Here is a 16,835-nt window from a genome sequence, read left to right as displayed (position 1 = left end):
AGAGCTAGCTCGATGCCCTGCTGTCATTTTCTGACCCACGTTTGGCCATGAGAACACTTAAGAGAAGGGATGCCTCAGTCCCTTACCCTCCATCCCATCCTCTCCACCTTCAAGCACAGCGCTCTCACCTGACAGGAAGAAGACCACCACAACGGAGTTAATGATAGAAAACCAGTGGATCTGCACGTCACTCATGGTCAGGTAAGTGTCCCAGCGAGAGGCCCATTTGATGTCACTTTCCTAGCAGGCAGGAAGAAGCACTTAGTTAGGCCTTCTGCCCTGGAATCCTGGCCCAGACCCTTGCCGAGAGTTCATGCCCCTTCTCACCTCCCAGTGCACAGAGTAGGTAAAGTATAGCTGATTCTCCTTGGTAGGGTCAATTTCTTGGGGTGAGGAGTTGGTACCCTCAGGCAGGGTACATGAACTCTTTTCATCTGCTTTGAGGTCTGTGAGAGACAGAGACTGTTCTTGCGGCCATTACCACTCCCAAGTGTTCTCCTTCTGGTGTCCTTAAGGCTTCCTGCTGTGGGACTGGGCCTCCAGTGTCTGGAGGCTGGGAGCACAGCAGTCAACTGTGATTTTTATGGTGATATTCCCAAAGTTCTGACCTCCCAAAGGGCCTTTGGGGCTGAGAGAGGCAGGTGCACAGGGACTCTAAGTGCCATCTTTACACCAGTCTACACTTGGTGCAAACATCCATTCATTCATTCACTCAGGCCCATTCCATACACACCAAAATGGTGCCTCACTACCACATTTGCTTACTGCGTACTCTGAAATCATCACTTAGTAATACACTCACTCAGATATGTTCCCCTTTCATTTGTTCATTCTGTCACCCATCTCTTATTCCACAAAGGCATCTATACATCCATTCAGCCTTTCACTCAGTGCCCAGTACTGTGCTGGATGCTGGAGATCTGTAATCTCAATAAGCCATTGCAGAAACAGAGACCTCAAATCATTCCATACATAGATGTAAAACCATATACTCACGGAGAGAGAGTGAGCCAGTATGATGCTCTGAAAGAACAGGATCTACATTTTATGAGACTTTTACAAATTACTTTGTGTGAAAGCCACATTCTAGAACTTTTCAAAAAGTCACCTCCTGGGGCTGGGAAGGTGGCTCAGTGGTAGAGCGCTTGCCTTGCATGCCTGAGGTCCTGGGTTCGATTCCTCAGCACCACATAAGCAAAAAGAAAAAAGCCGGAAGTGGCGCTGTGGCTCAAGTGGTAGAGTGCTAGCCTTGAGCTGAAGAGCTGAAGGACAGAGCCCAGGCCCAGAGTTCAGGCCCCACGACCGGACCCCCCCCCCAAAAAAAAGTCACCTCCTACCCCTCCATGGACCTAAGTTCAGGTCTGTTCTGCAGCTCAAGTACAACCTATGGTGTGTTAGTACTGATGTGCGAGGTAAAACTGCACCTATTCACTTGGGGCCCATCAGCACCGGGCTCTCAGACTCCTGTTGACCCTCAGCAACTGTAGCCTGTGCCAATCATTCATTCACAGAGGGAAAGAGAAGAAATAAATCATTGCTCTATGCTGTTTTCTGTACCCTTGCCCCTGGTTCTTCAACCCACAGATGAACTGGCTGCTTCCTATGTGTTTGGCCAAGTCACCAGCGTACCTTCTGAGGTTGCTGGGAAGAGGTGAACTGGTAAGGGGTCCTGTTCACTACAGAGCACATGACAATTGTCCCTCACCTCCATCTTTGCTACTGAGAATATATGCATGACCTCTCTGTGGCTGAGGTGAAAAGCATGCCCCACCCTGAGTCTGGAGGCCCAGGCCCATCCAGCCCTGCCCCTCTGGTCAGACCTCCCCACTCACCCTCCAGCCTGATGCTCTGGGGAATCACCTCGAAGCGGACGACACGGTACGTGTGTTCCTGATCCTCTTCCATGTCTTCCCGGTGATAGTAAAGTATAAACGAGAGGTGGTTGTGTAGGTAGATCTAGAGAGAAGCAATAAAGAGAACAGCTAGCAGTGAGGAAACAGTTTATCCTAGGCATCAGAGTGCACCTTGGCCTGGCCACATTAATCTTCCACAATCTCTGCCTTCTCCTGGAGGGCTCCATCTAGGGCTTCCTAGGCCTTTGCTTGTAGGCCTTCTACTCTCTGCCCTAATCTAGCTATTTGTACCACCTTCTAAAACACATGAGTGCATTCAGTCTCTCCAGCTCCTCTCTGCCCCCAGTCCTGTGCTAGGAAGGACTCTGATTTGACTGATATATCTGGCAAAGCCAGGAAAACTTTATACATGCTGTACAAATATGGAAACATAGCTCAAGGCTGTTTAGACAACTAGCAAGTAGTAGAAGCAGGATTCAACTCAGAGAGGCCATGGCTATCTTGCACACTGATCAAGTTCCAGGTTCTTTTCTTGGTTTTATCTTATAAAAACAGAATGTAATATTTTAGCAACTAAGCATTCACCTTCTTAGAGCACTGACCCAAAGCTACAGTGTTGTGAAGGACCGCCCTCCCAGAGGCACTAGGAGAAATGTGCCCTAGCTAACTCTCCCCTCTTGTGTTCAGGCCTAGACCTGATTGTGTCCTTTTCTCTGTACCCCCCTATGACTTGAGAGGTGTAGGGCCCCAGCCCACTGAGTGTTTCAAGGACACTCTACCTTATTGACATCTGTGAAGCCCAGCCGGTAGCCATGTTCAAACTGCACATCTTTTTCCTTCTTCTTGTCATCACTGTCACGGTTGGAGTACAGCTCTAGCCGGGTGGCCACAGGCAGGTTGTCGGCAATGCTGGAAACCCAAGGCCCCACTTAGTCCCTCTGGACCGCCTCTCCCATCCATCCCTCCCCGGCGTGAAAGCGAGGCCAGCAGGGCACAGAGGACAACTTACAGGTGGACGTAGTAATCTTCTGTGATACGCTCAGCCACCAGCCGGCTCTGCTCCACTGTCAAGGTCACTGGCTTGTTGGACTGGTTGCACAGCACTTCACATTTCTTCTCGCTGTTCATGAGAACCTGGAAAGGGGTGTTGACAATCCGGTCCCCTCTCAGCACCTCTCCTGCCATAAGAGAGACAGATGGAGCTCAGAGCTTCAGCCCTGAGTTTGCTGAGGTCAGCAGTCATGGAGCCGCCAGAGGCAGGGCAAAGTGGACTTCCACAGACATCACCAGCATTGCACCCAGCAGACAACCCTCTGCGTCAGGTGCTTGTACCCAGCCTGCCCCTCTAACCTATCCTATCACACCCTTCCTTCCTTCCTTCTCTGTGCCCTAGTGCCAATAGTGCCTGCCTCAAAACTTAACTCCTTGTATACCAGTGAGCTTTACATGGTGGCTTTCTGTTCCATGTACTGACTGAAAGCTCAACTTCCCTTCCTCATTTCCTGGGATGCTCTTCCTGGCTGTCACCTTTCTGTCCTAGCCTCCCTCCACAGAGACAGATGGTGGAGTGAGGAGAGACTGCTCTGACTTCAGGCCACCTGCTGTAGCATCTGCCCCTGCCACTTAGTACCTCAGCAGTCTTGCTCAGTCATTTACCTTCATTGAGCCTCAATTACCTACACAAAATGGGAGTTACAGGTGAGAAATAAAGGAGTCATTCAAGTCCCAGGCTCAGGGCAGAGCAGGAAGGCATCAAACACCATTTTCATTATCAGCATAAACTCTGTGCCTTTTTTTTGTTTGTTTTAAAGCAGTTATACAGGGGGAGGGATTTCACACATTTACAATGTATTCCAACCAACTTCACCCCCTCTAAAACTCCTCTTGCCCTTCCTTTTTGGAGACGGGGTCTTGCTATATTGCCCAGGTAGGCCTTGAACTGTCAATCCTCCTGCTTCAGTCTCCAGAGTGCTGTCATTCTGTTTACCAGCCTCCAAGCCTAGGGGGAAGAAAGTGGGTTACCGCATTCCACTGTCTTCTTTCTCTTTCTTGTGAGTATCACGTGTAGCCCAGCTGATCTGGAACTCACTCCTTGTCTATATATGTTTTTATATGTCAGGGATATTACTTTGTACAGTGTAATTATATTTTTGTTTTTGGTTTCTTTACTGGCTATGAGCTCTTTGAGGGGAAACATTATTTCCTATTTATTTGTCTTCAGATCCTAATTCAGGCAGGGAAGAGAGTGAGATCAAATCTAGAATCTAGCTGGGCATTTTTGGTGGGTCATACCTGAAATCCTAGCTACTCCGGAGACTGAGATCTCAGGATTGTGGTTCAAAGCTATCCCAGGTAGGAAAATTCATAAGTCTCTTATCTCCAACTAACCACAAAAGTTTAGTGGAAGTGGAGCTATGGCTCAAGTGGTAGGGAGATTGCTATCTTGAGTGAAAAGCCCAAAGACAGCACTTAGGTCCAGAGTTCAAGCCCCAGGACTGGCAAAAAATAAAAAAATAAGGAAATAAAAAATCTAGAATATGCACCGACACATTATGTGCCTGTCTGTTGCCTAAGATAACTTTCTGTCAGACATCACGTTCACAGGCCCAGAGCAGCTCACCAGTATCAGCTAGCCTCACTGTGCTCTCATTCTGAACCACTCAGCAACTCTGTAGTGCCGATGAGAAACTGGGACAGGCTGAAGCAGATCCACCAAGCCAACAGGCAGGACTAACACCTCCACATACATGTGGCCCAACACTTGCCTACCATACAGGATCTGCCTGCCACGGCTGTCTGCCCTGTCATCTAGTTACCTGTTCTCTCATTCATAAACATATGCTGGTACTGTGTGTGTGCCAGCCCTGAAGATAGTGCTGTGTAGACATAGTCCCAGAACTTATGGTCTAGTGGGAAGTCAGACTGATTAAATCATCAGCAAAATAGAATATACAGTATTATGCGGCTTGCTGTGGATATGAGGCATATGAGGCATGGAGCTAGGAAAGTTTCTACAAGTTAGTGGTGTTTAAAGTGACTCTAAAGGAAGAATGGTAGTAATGTAGGCAGAGATGGGGGGGAAAAGTGTCCAAAGGTCCCTCAGGGATGAAGCAATGGTGGCAAACTTGAGAGGTATGTGTGGCTGCAGAGAAGTGGGCTTGGGAATGATGAGATTGGGAGAGATGGGCTGGAGCTAGATACCAGGGAGCCTTGTGATCAAGCCACAAATAGCTTGTCTATTGAAAGGGAGTACCCAGTAGGGGTGGGGAAGATGCTATCTCATTCTGCTTTCAGAAAGACTGCTCTGGCTTCTTCGTGCAGAAAATAAATTGTGAGGAGCCAGCTAGGGCAACGACACCAGTGCCATGCAGGTGAGTGAGGATGGGGTGGGAAAGGAGTGTGTGGGTAGCCGAAACAGAGATCCAGGAGCTACTGAGGAGGTGGGCCCTGGAAAGCTGCTGCTGGATGGGTACTAGATTAAGGGAGGATGGGTTCATATTGGGAGAATCTTAAACTTCTGTGACTAGGTTCTAGGTGGGCAAACAGGAAAAATCAAATTCAGATGGGAGGTATTTACAGTTTGGCTATGTCAAACAGGCAGTTAAACAGTAGGATATAATGCTCAGAAGAGAGATCAGGGAAGAAAGGGAATTTGTCAGTTGTTGTTATATAGATGTAGCAGGGGCACTGTTGTAGGAGCAACACTTGGTATGTAACGTAGCAGTCCTGGTGAACAATGCCTTCAGTGCAGATGAGGCCATCAGGGAGGGAAGAAGGATTGAGAAGGGCCTGGATGAAGTTCTCCCTGCACCACCCCCATTTAGAGGGCAGGTAGTGAAGGTGAGTCTGCAAGGCCCTGACATAAACTGGTGAACGGACAGCTAGAACATCAACAGGGCACTTGCCTAACCTATGGCTGACAGCATCTTACAGATGACAAGCTAAGAGACACTGGTTGTGCTAAGCTCCTGGGCTCCTTCCTCACCCTAAGTTCTACTGATCAACAAAGAGCTGGTTGGAGGAGAGGAAGGAACCACAGAGAGAGGAACAAGCTACAGAACAAGCAAAGTAATGTCACATCATGATATTTAGTAATTAAATTTAAACAGGAAAGAGAACGTACTGGCTCATTTCTAATACAGAAGTGCTCTGTCTTTTTTCTTCAGATGGGGTTTTGCCTATGTGGCAGGCTGATCTCAAACACTCCCAGCTTAGGCGATGCTCATACCTAGCCTCCTCAGTAAGGGGGATAAAAAGCCTGCCCAGGGAGCTGGAAAGGTGACTCAGTGGTAGAGTGATTGTCTTGCATGCATGAGGCCCTTGGTTGGATTCCTCAGCATCACATAAGCAGAAACAGCCAGAAGTGGCACTGTGGTGGCTCAAGTGGTACAGCGCTAGCCTTGATCTGAAGAGCTGAGGGACAGTGCCCAGGCCCAGAGTTCAGGCCCCATGACCACCACCACCAACAACAACAACAAAAGCCTTCCCACCTCACTTGCACAAGTATTCCTTCTATCAGTGAGCCACAAGCTACGACGTGGACTGAAAGCATCTACTGTGGTGTGCTAGCACACCTGCCACAGGACTACAATGCCCATACCACGATATGAATCACCATCAATGCAACGGCCAGAACAGTGTCCACACAGTCAAATGAGCACAAAGAATGCTGGCTTTAGTCAAAGGGCCCAAGTTAAAACCTGGCCTTGTGGACAGTAGGTGGAGAAACTGCCATTCCTCCAGTATGAAGGGAGGGCAATTATGCTCAGCTGGCAGTGTTCCTGTAAGAATCAACTAGGATGCATTATAGGGCTTTGCTTAAGGACATGGGAGTGGGAAACAAGGCTTAGACTCTGCCACTTAGTAGGTGAGTGGGCTGAGGCAAGTGCCTTTATCATCTGTGCTTCATTTTCCTTAAGAGAATTTACTGTCCTAAATTCTATACTTCTGAAACTCAGTGTCACGTGGTTAACAGTGGAGAAACTGAGGTTGAGTCTTTTCTTAGAGATGCTCAGGTTTGAACTCAGGGCCCCCTTCAATTTGATAGGCAGATGATGCTCTACAACTTGAGCCATATGGATCATGTCTTTTGCTTTAAATCTTTTTTTTTTTTTTTGGTGTTGAACTGGGGCTTAAACTCAGGGCCTAAGAGCTGTCCTTTAGCGTTTTCACTCAAGCCTGGTACTGTACCACTTGGGTCATACCTCTACTTCAAGCTTTTTGGTGGTTTATGGGAGATAAAGTCTCATTCAGACTTCTCTGCCTGGACTGGCTTCAAATAGGGATTCTAAGATCTCAGCCTCCTGCAGCTAAGATTACAAATATGGGCCTGTTTTTCTTTTCTTTTCTTTTTTTTTTTTTTGGTCGGTCGTGGGACCTGAACTCTGGGCCTGGGAGCTGTCCCTCAGCTCTTCAGCTCAAGGCTAGTGCTCTACTACTTGAGCCACAGTGCCACTTCCTTTGCCTTTCCTGCTGGGCTGGCTTTGAACCATGATCCTCAGATCTCAGCCTCAGCCTCCTGAATAGCTAGGATTACTTACAGGCATGAGCCACCACGCCCCGAGGCTTTCATTCTTTTTCAGATCAAGTATCAAGTTTTTGCTCTGGGCTGATGTCAGACCCTGACCGACTATTTATAGCGTCCCTCTTAGAGGGAAGCATTACAGGTACACACCACCATATCTGTACTGGCTAGAATTTGAGATTTCAACTCAGGACTTTTGACTAAAACCATTTCTTTATTTCTTTTATGTCAGTTGTGGGGATTTTGAAACAGTGTCACATAGTTAACAGTGAAGAAACTGAGGTTGAGTCTTTTCTTGGAGATGACCAGGTTTGAACTCAGGGCCTCCTTCCATTTGACAGACTGATGCTCTACAACTTGAGCCACATGGCTCACGTCTTTTGCTTTTTTTTTTTTTTGTCGGTCATGAGGCTTGAACTCTGGACCTGGGCGCTTTCCCTGTGTTCTTCAGCTCAAGGCGAGCACTCTACTGCTTGAGCCACAGTACCACTTCCGGTTTTCTAGTGGTTTATTGGAGATAAGAGTCTCATGGAGTTTCCTGCCCGGGCTGGCTTTGAATCGTGATCCTCAGATCTCAACCTCCTGAGTAGCTTGGATTACAGGTGTGAGCCACCCACGCCCAGCACATCTTTTGTTTTAAATCTTTTTTTTTTTTTGGGGGGGGGTGCTGTACTGGGGCTTAAACTTATAGCCTGGTGCTGTCCCTATGCTCTTTCTTTCACTCAAGACTAGCGCTCTGCCACTTTGAGCCACAGCACCACTTGTTTTCTGGTGGTTAACTAGAGGAGATAAGAGTCTCACAGACTTCCCAGCCCAGGCTGGTTTTAAACTGTGATCCTCAGATCTCTGCCTCCACAGTAGCTAGGATTACAGGCATGAGCCACCAGTGCCCAGCTAACTAAAGCTTTTTTTTTTTTTTTGGGTCAGTTGTAGGGCTTGAACTCTGGGCCTGGGTGCTGTCCCTCAGCTCTTCAGCTCAAGGCAAGTACTCTACCACTTGAGCCACAGCAACACTTCCGGTTTTCTGGTGGTTTAATGGAGATAAGAGTCTCACGGACTTTCCTGCCAGGGCTGGCTTTGAACTGCTATCCTCAGATCTCAGCCTTCTGATCAGCTAGGATTATAGGCATGAGGCACTGGCACCTAGCTTAAAACCATTTCTTTCTGCTGTCCTAGCTGCTTTCTTCAGAAGGGGTCACTGAGCTGTCATAGGGAGAGTTGCGAAAATCAATAGGTCAAAACATACAAATGTTTATTATTACCTGGCTGACCACAGGGCATATGTAGGGGTGGATGGCAGTGCTGCCGGCTTTTGGTTAAATTATCCCCAAGGCTTGACTCCAGCTCGTCAGGGACCTCCAGAACCTAGCAGTAGGTAAGCTTGTCAGCTAGGGATTTTGGAAACATATGTACCATGGGGGTCCAGACAGAGAAAGTGGACCCTTTCATGGGTTTGATCAAAAGCCAGTTCTCACCAGCACCAGTGTATACCTATAAGCCTAGCTAGTTAGGAGGCTGAGATCTAGAGGATCAAAACTTGAAGTCAGCCTGAGCAGAAAGTCTGCTTTCATTTCTAAAATAACTAGCAAAAAGTAGGGCTAGAAGCCTGATTTAAGTGGTAAATACCAGCTGAGGAAGCAAGTTGAACAGACATAAAGCTCTGAGTCTGAATCCAAGTAATAGGAAACAAAAAAAATCATGGACACACACACACACATACACCCCTACCATCATGGACACACACACCCCTACACACACCCCTATACACACACACACACACCCCTACCATCATGGACACCCCCCCCCCACACCCCTACCCCTGAACCAGTTTTTTCTTTTTCTCTTTCCCAAGGTAGAAGAGGGGTTATAGTTCATGGACACACACACACACCCTACCCCTGAACCAGTTTTCTTTTTCTCTTTCCCAAGGTAGAAGAGTGTTTAAGGTCCTTGACGTCAGGGACAGCATCTGCCCATACTTTATCTCTAAGACTTAACAGAGGAAGCAAAGAGGAAGTACTGATCATGTGAGTTGTACAGACAACTCTCTTTTTTCATTTAATTCCCAAATCCTACCAAATAGAGAATTGCTTAAATTAGAAAAAAGTGGCTACTATTTATGGAATACTTGTGCCAGACACTGCTCTGGGTGTTTTATATATCACTTGCACAGCTCAGCAAGTGTGGTGATTGTCTTTGTTTGCTTCAGGGCAGAGGTAGTCACTCATTATTTCAATTAAAGGTGGAACGGGAGGGCTGGGAAGGTGGCTCAGTGGTAGAGCACTCGTCTTGCATGCTCAAGGCCCTGGGTTCAATTCCTCAGCACCACATAAGCAAAAAGAAAAAAGCAGGAAGTGGCGCTGTGGCTCAAGTGGTAGAGTGCTAGCCTTGAGCTGAAGAGCTGAGGGACAGCGCCCAGGCCCAGAGTTCAGGCCCCATGACCGGACCCCCCCCCCAAAAAAAAAAAAAAAAAAAGGTGGAACGGGTAATAGAAGCCCCAAGAAAGTAGAGGGATATTTGAGCAGAAACTAAGTGCTCAACTCTGGACTGAGCAGGTGGATTCAAAGTACAGCTTAGCTTTAACTATATAAGGAAAGGCAGGCCACTTAATCTGCCAAGTGTTACTAAAGACTGAAAGAAACTACTGGCCCAGCCGCCAGACATGGAAACTCAGACCAACAGTGCCCGTAGCATAGTAAGTACTAGGTAAGGGCAACTACCACTATCACCAGGAAAACCATGCTGAGTTCTTCTTTGAGACAGGCTAAAGTAGTGTGAGAGAAGAACTTACCCAAATTCTCTGCCTTGTAGGTTATTTTGCTGGGCTGGCAAAAGGGTAATGAATAGTATTCATAAGGTAGCTGGGTTCGAGAGCTGGTGAGTTTCACAGCCTGGTGGGAAAACAAAGGCTGTTATATTCTTCATTCCAGCAGAAGCTAAAGATGACTGTTCTGAGAACATTCCTTGAACCTGCTCATCATTAACACTCTTGGGAAAGAACCCACTAGGCAAAATGATATAGCAGACAGACTGTACTGTCTACGACTCTGGATTTCACTTTTCCCTAGTTTTAGACTGAATTATAGATTTAGTTTAAAATCATGAGATTGAATATACACAGAGTTTTAGAATGCGTGGCTATCTTTTGACAAGATAATTCCATTCTAGGCATCCATCTTTTAGGGAATGTTTTAAGTAAGGAAAAACCTTTAGGAACAAAGATGTCCATTCCTTATTTGTAAGTACAAAGGCCCTCTCGCCCATCACTCCCTCAAGTCCTCCTGCCCCAGGCTTTCTCCTTCGCCTTATTCCACGTTCATCTAATGCCTTCCCAAACTTAGGTTTTGGCTTCAGTTCCCTCACCCTTGAGCCTCGCCTCCTACCCACTGTATCCAATGGGCCTTGAGCTCAACCCGTTGAGCTTCTTATAGCACTTCAGACAAAATGCAGTTATCTGCTTTACTTATGGTCCATGAGAGAATGGACCGTAAGTGTCTTGATCTGTGCTTACAGCAAGGCAGAGCAGGTATTCTGAAGAAGAAAGGAAAACCGAAAACCACTAAACACCTTATAATAAAAACAGTGAAGAAACCATAGTATGCTACCACTGAATTAAGTGTAGTATAAGCATTAAACACAGGGTTAATGAAAATAGTTCATGAGAAGGTTTGAGGAGAGTATTTAGGAGATGATACAAACATCCTGCAGAATGGGCAGCAGGCACAAAAAACCCATAGGTAAAACAGAATGTTGCACCCCTCCCCCCATACAAATCTTTACTACTTAAGAACTACCCATCATTGGTCATACAGCATGTTATCACACTTTTTGTGTTTCATCATTCACAGTACAAAGAGGTAAGTCTCACCTTTATGCTCTCTTCCCAACCAAGGTATCTACTCCCACACACCTACCCTGGCAGGACTAGAAGCCAACCATTCCTATACTCCCTATGCCACAAGCTTTGCTCTAGAGGGGGCATTTGGCAGAGGCCAAATTAGAAGAAAGAGCACTGCAGTGGTAAAAAGATGGGACTTGAAATTAATCCTATACCTGCCTCACCATGTGACCTTGGACATGTTGGTTCACTTCCTTGGGCTTTAAATTTTCTTACCTGTGAAATACACAGAAATTTGCAAAACACAAAGAATGTGCAGTCAGTGTTTTACAGGAGGCAGGAGGACACATCATAAGATAAGGCAGGTCAAATGCCTGGCATGTAAATAAACCTCAGTAAATGTCACTCTGACATTTTTCTGGCAAAATACAAGATTGCCTTCCAAGAAAGAGAGCCTCCCAATAAATGAACAATATGAGCAGATGCTAGATATTATGCAGAGAAAATTGATAACCGAAGGGGATGGATCTGTGGCAGAGATGCCACAGAAGAGGAGGTAAGTGGAATGAGACAGAGATGTCTCTATATGTGTGTATGTGTGCGTGTTGCTTACAAGCAACAAGGAGAGCGAAAGAGGTACACATGCATATGAGCACACAAAAGCAAAGACCAGCAGGGAAAGATCACTTTCACAGGAGTGATGTAGAGAGACACAGAGCCAGAGGCAGAGAGAGAGGGCAATGCAGAGCCTCTGAACTGCAGGCAGAGGTGCAGCATGCAGTGGAGGTCTGTGCTGTCTGTAATCACAGGATGGACATGGCAGGTGAGCTTTGCCCTCTAGCCTGGCTGCCCAGTGTAGATGCAGCTATGTCCTTGGACATACTCACCTTGATTTCTACAGGGTCATTTTGGTGGAAGTTGATTGGTGCAACCCCTGGGACATAGAAGGCGCTTGTTTCAGCTGTGAGAGAGAGAAGTACCAGGGACCACAGCCACCAATCCTGCTGGGAAGAAGAGAGGCTACAGTTGGAATGTAGAAAAGAATGAAATCTTCACCATCTCTGCCCAGGGCAGATCAAGTGGCAACCTTTACCTCTGCTTCCACTGCCAAATGTCATCTCATGTTCTAGTAAGCCTGAGGTCCTGGTAAATAGGGCCAAATGCTCCCGAGAGTGCCAGGCTAATAAGTCTGGACTTCCAGAAATGAGCCATGAAATGGGTCACATAATTAATAACTGGGCAAAAAGGAAGACTGACACACAGGAGCCACACTCAATACTCCTGAGCATTGTCATGCTTTTGTCCATTGTGGGCTTGAACTCTGGGCTTGGGTGCTGTCCCTGCGCTCTTCAGCTCAAGGCAAGTGCTCTACTGCTTGAGTCACAGCGCACTTCTGGTTTTCTAGTGGTTTCTTAGAGATAAGAGTCTCACGGACTTTCCTGCCCAGCTGGCTTTGAACTACGATCCTCAGATCTCAGCCTCCTGAGTAGCTAGCATTACAGGCGTGAGCCACTGGCACCTGGCATAGCATTGTCTTTTTTGTGCTCGTACTGGGGCTTACACTCATGGCCTCATGCTCTCACATTTTTTTTTTTCCCAGTCACAATTGATGTTCTACAACTTGAGCCATGTCTAATTTTTTTTTTTTTTTGATAAATTAGATAAATTAGCCTCTTGGACTTTTCTGTCTGGGCTGACTTGAAGTATGATCCTCAGATCTCAGCTTCCTGAGTAGCTAGGATTACAGGCATGAGCCACCAGAGCTCGGCTGAGCACTGTCCTTTTAACTGTTTCCCAGTGTATCACTCTCCAGTATAGCTTGCAGGAAATAAAGTACCACAATGTTCTGTAAGTTCCCATTTCTCTTTATAGCAACAGGTTCACTTGGTCAGGAAGCACTTGTGTTATCAATGTATTTTTCCATATGTGCTCTCCAAAATGGCATCTTCTACTCCTCCCTTCACTCAGCCCCAGTCCCACAGGTCTGTTGTCCTTTCAGCACCCCTTCAGTACCCCTCAGGGCCTTCATTTATTCTACTCTTGCTCCAGGACCATGTCCACAGGTTGCTGCATGGAACACTTTTGTTATTTCATTCAGGTGTCTCTCAAAGGTCACCTCCTCAGAAGTCTTACTTCCTTTTTTTGGGGGGGGGGGGGAGGGTCCTGTTGTGGGGCCTGAACTCTGGGCCTGGGCGCTGTCCTTCAGCTCTTCAGCTCTAGGCTAGCACTCTACCACTTGAACCACAGCGCCACTTTCGGCTTTTTTCTTTTTGCTTATGTGGTGCTGAGGAATCGAACCCAGGGCCTCGAGCATGCAAGGAAAGTGCTCTACCACTGAGCTACCTTCCCAGCCCCTCCTCAGAAGTCTTCAGCAGCCTTTCTATCTAAAATGGCAGCCTCAGGCCTCCCATTACCACCTCTATCTCCTCACAAACTTATCTACTTGACATTATGCTGTGGGCAGATATGTCTGTTTGTGTTTCCCTTGTCTTCCTTCTCCTCTTGAATTTAATCGTATTTTTATTTATTTATTTTTAGTCAGTCCTTGAACTCAGGCCTAGGCGCTGTCCTTGAGCTTTGTTTTTTTTTTTTTTTTTTTTTTTTGGGTCCGGTTGTGGGGCCTGAACTCTGGGCCTGGGCGCTGTCCCTCAGCTCTTCAGCTCAAGGCTAGCGCTCTACCACTTGAGCCACAGTGCCACTTCCGGCTTTTTGCTTATGCGGTGCTGAGGAATCGAACCCAGGGCCTCATGCATGCAAGGCAAGCACTCTACCACTGGGCCACCTTCCCAGCCCCTCCTTGAGCTTTGTTGCTCAAGGGTAGCACTCTACCACTGCAAGCCACAGCTCCACTTCTGGTTTTCTGGTGGTTAATTGGAGATAAGTCTGACAGACTTTCTTGCCTGGGCTGTCTTTGAAAGGCAATCCTCAGGTCTCAGCTTTCTGAATAGCTAGGATTACAGGTGTGAGTCACTGGAGCTTGGCTTTTCTTTTAGGGAGCAGGACTCAGAAAATATTTTATACAGGCCATGCACCTAGGAATCTAGTGCAACCCATGCCAATCTCTGACCTCAACAAAATCTATCCAAAGTGCCTCCACCTACTGAAAGAACTAGGAGAGCTGCTAGACTTTTGTCTCTCTGCCTGGTAGGAACAGAAAATGGACATTTGTTATCCACATGCCTAATTGTGTTTCTCCATCTGCCTTTCTATACTCTTCACTGCTGCTGTTTCCTCCCACCCAGACACTGGCCATAGCCTCCTAATCACTTTGTTGTATAGCTTCTCCACCCATTAAATTATGCTCTCCACTCTGCACAATTCAGGATTTCTTCCAATATGCAATTTTATAAGCAATCAATCTCTTTGAAGAGGCTTGTACAACTGCAGAATCATTTACATCTTTACCTGGACTACAACTTTAAGATTCTAGTCAGGTACTGTGGCTCATTCTTGTAGTCCCAGCTACTCTGTAGGCTATTGCAGCTTCACTTGAGGCCAGGAATTTGAGGCCAGGATGGACAACGTGGTGAGTACACTGGTATACTCTGTGTAATTTGATCAAAGCCTTAAAAGTAATATATCTGGGCTGGGAAGGTGGCTCAGTGGCTGAGTGCTTGCCTTGCATACATGAGGCCCTTCAATTCCTCAGCACTACATAGAAAGAAAAAGCCAGACATGGTGCTGTGGCTCAAGTGGTTGAGTTCTAGCCTTGAGTTGAAGAGCTGAGGGACAGCACCTAGGCCCAGAGTTCAGGCCCCACAACCAAAAAAAAAAAAAAGGAATATATTCACTCACAATAAATCCAATTGATTAATCGTAAACTTTTATAGATACCTGCTACTTGCTGTTTCTTATGAAATAAAAATTGACTCCAATAAAACCAGTAATAGTAGCTAAGATAGACATGTATTTGGTAATGAGGGGGTAGGCAGAATTAGCAGTGCAGGAAAATCTTTTAAAAAGAGACAAGAAGGGGGCTGGGAAAGGGGCTCAGTGGTAGAGCGCTTGCCTTGCATGCATGAGGCCCTGGGTTTGATTCCCCAGCACCACATAAGCAAAAAGAAAAAAAGCCGGAAGTGGTGCTGTGGCTCAAGTGGTAGAGCGCTAGCCTTGAGCTGAAGAGCTGAGGGACAGCGCCCAGGCCCAGAGTTCAGGCCCCACGACCGGACCCCCCCCCCCAAAAAAAAAAAATAAATAAAAAGAGACAAGAAGTGGAGATGTGTCTCAAGTGCTAAAGCACCAGCCTTAAGCAAACAAGTAAGAAAGTGAGGCCCAGCTGGGCGTTGGTGGCTTATGCCTACAACCCTACCCATCCAGAAGGCTGAGGTCTAAGGACTGTGGTTAAAGCCAGCCCAGGCAGGGAAATCCATGAGACTCTTCTCATCTCCAATTAGCCACCAAAAAGCCTGAAGTGGAGTTGTGGCTAAAGTGGTAGAACACTAGCCTTGAGTATAAAAGATCAGGAACCATGCTCAGGTCCTGAGTTCAAACCCTAAGATCAGCATCAAAAAAAAGTAAAAATAAACACCAGACGGCTTTCCCCTGCCTTGACCTTTTCTACTCATAGCTGGCACTCTACCACATCCATACTTCTGGTGTTTTGCTGGAGAAAAAAGTCTCTCAGATTTGTTTGCCCAGGCTGCTTTGAACTGTGAGTCTCAGATCTGTTTCCTGATTAGCTAGGATTACAGGCATAAGCTACTTGTGCCTAGCTACCAGCCAACTCTAGATAGAGAAAAATATGAAACCATCCCTTCATATAGCACACAGGTTTAATACCATGCTTCTTATTAATTTTTCCTATAAGCCCTCCTCACAATTAAGAAGTCCCCCCTCCTTTCTTCCCCCTCCAGTCCTGGGCACTGTTCCTGAGCTTCTTTTGCTCTAAGCTAGCACTCTACCACGTGAGCCACAGCACCACTTCTGTTTTTTTTCCCTGTTTATGTAGTACTGAGGAACAGGGCTTCATGCATGCTAGGCAAGCACTCTATCACTAAGTCACATTCCCACCCCTTAAAAAGGGATTGATACCTTCTATCTTTCCATTGGTCTAAAGACCTACTGTTGAGAATCACTGAGAAAATCTATTATCCCATACCTTACCTGCATCTATGCTGTTCTTTACACTGATGTAATCTGGGAGTGTTAAAAATGACCAGTGCCAAAGCTTCATCCATATTATTAGTCATCCTGACCAATTAAGTCAGAATCTAAGAGCTAGGACCACCGTTTCTGTATTTTTAAAGAGTTCCTAGGTCCTCACTACTTAAAGTGAGATCCTTGGAGAGCATCATCATTTTCTGGAAGCTCACGGGAGCTAATGAACCAGAACTGATACTGTAGCAAGTTGTCTATGTTACAAGTCTACCTCTCTAAGTGATCCTCAGTCAGGGTCAAGAACCACAGCTCAGGAGAAGTATCAATCTGAGATGATACAAAGCCCTAGGAGGGAAGGTCCTAAATCCTTCTATTTGACCAGGTTCAAAACGGCACCTGGCCAATCAACACGAAGGCACCTGTCAAATACTGAGGAAGGCTCTGAGTTTGGGGCCCTGAAGTATTGGCAAGAAGTTGAAGTCTATATTCAGTTTTGCTGGGCCCTGTGACCTGTCGGTCACAG

General features: G+C 46.6%; 1 protein-coding gene across 3 annotated transcripts in view; it reads right to left on the bottom strand.

The window, feature by feature from the left end:
- Nucleotides 1-16,835, bottom strand: part of Tm9sf4 (transmembrane 9 superfamily member 4) — a 49,443-nt gene that overhangs the window by 17,324 nt on the left and 15,284 nt on the right. For 2 of the 3 annotated variants that reach the window (XM_070007030.1, XM_070007031.1), the window contains exons 2-8: nucleotides 12,103-12,216; nucleotides 10,169-10,268; nucleotides 2,863-3,031; nucleotides 2,633-2,762; nucleotides 1,833-1,956; nucleotides 328-446; nucleotides 129-240 (exon numbers count right to left, since the gene is read on the bottom strand). In XM_070007030.1, coding sequence (XP_069863131.1) covers nucleotides 129-240; nucleotides 328-446; nucleotides 1,833-1,956; nucleotides 2,633-2,762; nucleotides 2,863-3,031; nucleotides 10,169-10,268; nucleotides 12,103-12,216 — 868 coding nt within the window. Of the gene's footprint in view, nucleotides 1-128; nucleotides 241-327; nucleotides 447-1,832; nucleotides 1,957-2,632; nucleotides 2,763-2,862; nucleotides 3,032-10,168; nucleotides 10,269-12,102; nucleotides 12,220-16,835 lie in introns of all 3 variants that reach the window. The other variant, XM_070007029.1, reaches the window with a different exon arrangement.

This window comes from Dipodomys merriami, unplaced genomic scaffold, assembly GCF_024711535.1.
Source record: "Dipodomys merriami isolate MVZ:Mamm:240054 unplaced genomic scaffold, mDipMer1.0.p SCAF_7, whole genome shotgun sequence".
NCBI classification, from domain to species: Eukaryota; Metazoa; Chordata; class Mammalia; order Rodentia; family Heteromyidae; genus Dipodomys; species Dipodomys merriami.
This window is presented reverse-complemented; position numbering and strand designations above follow the sequence as displayed.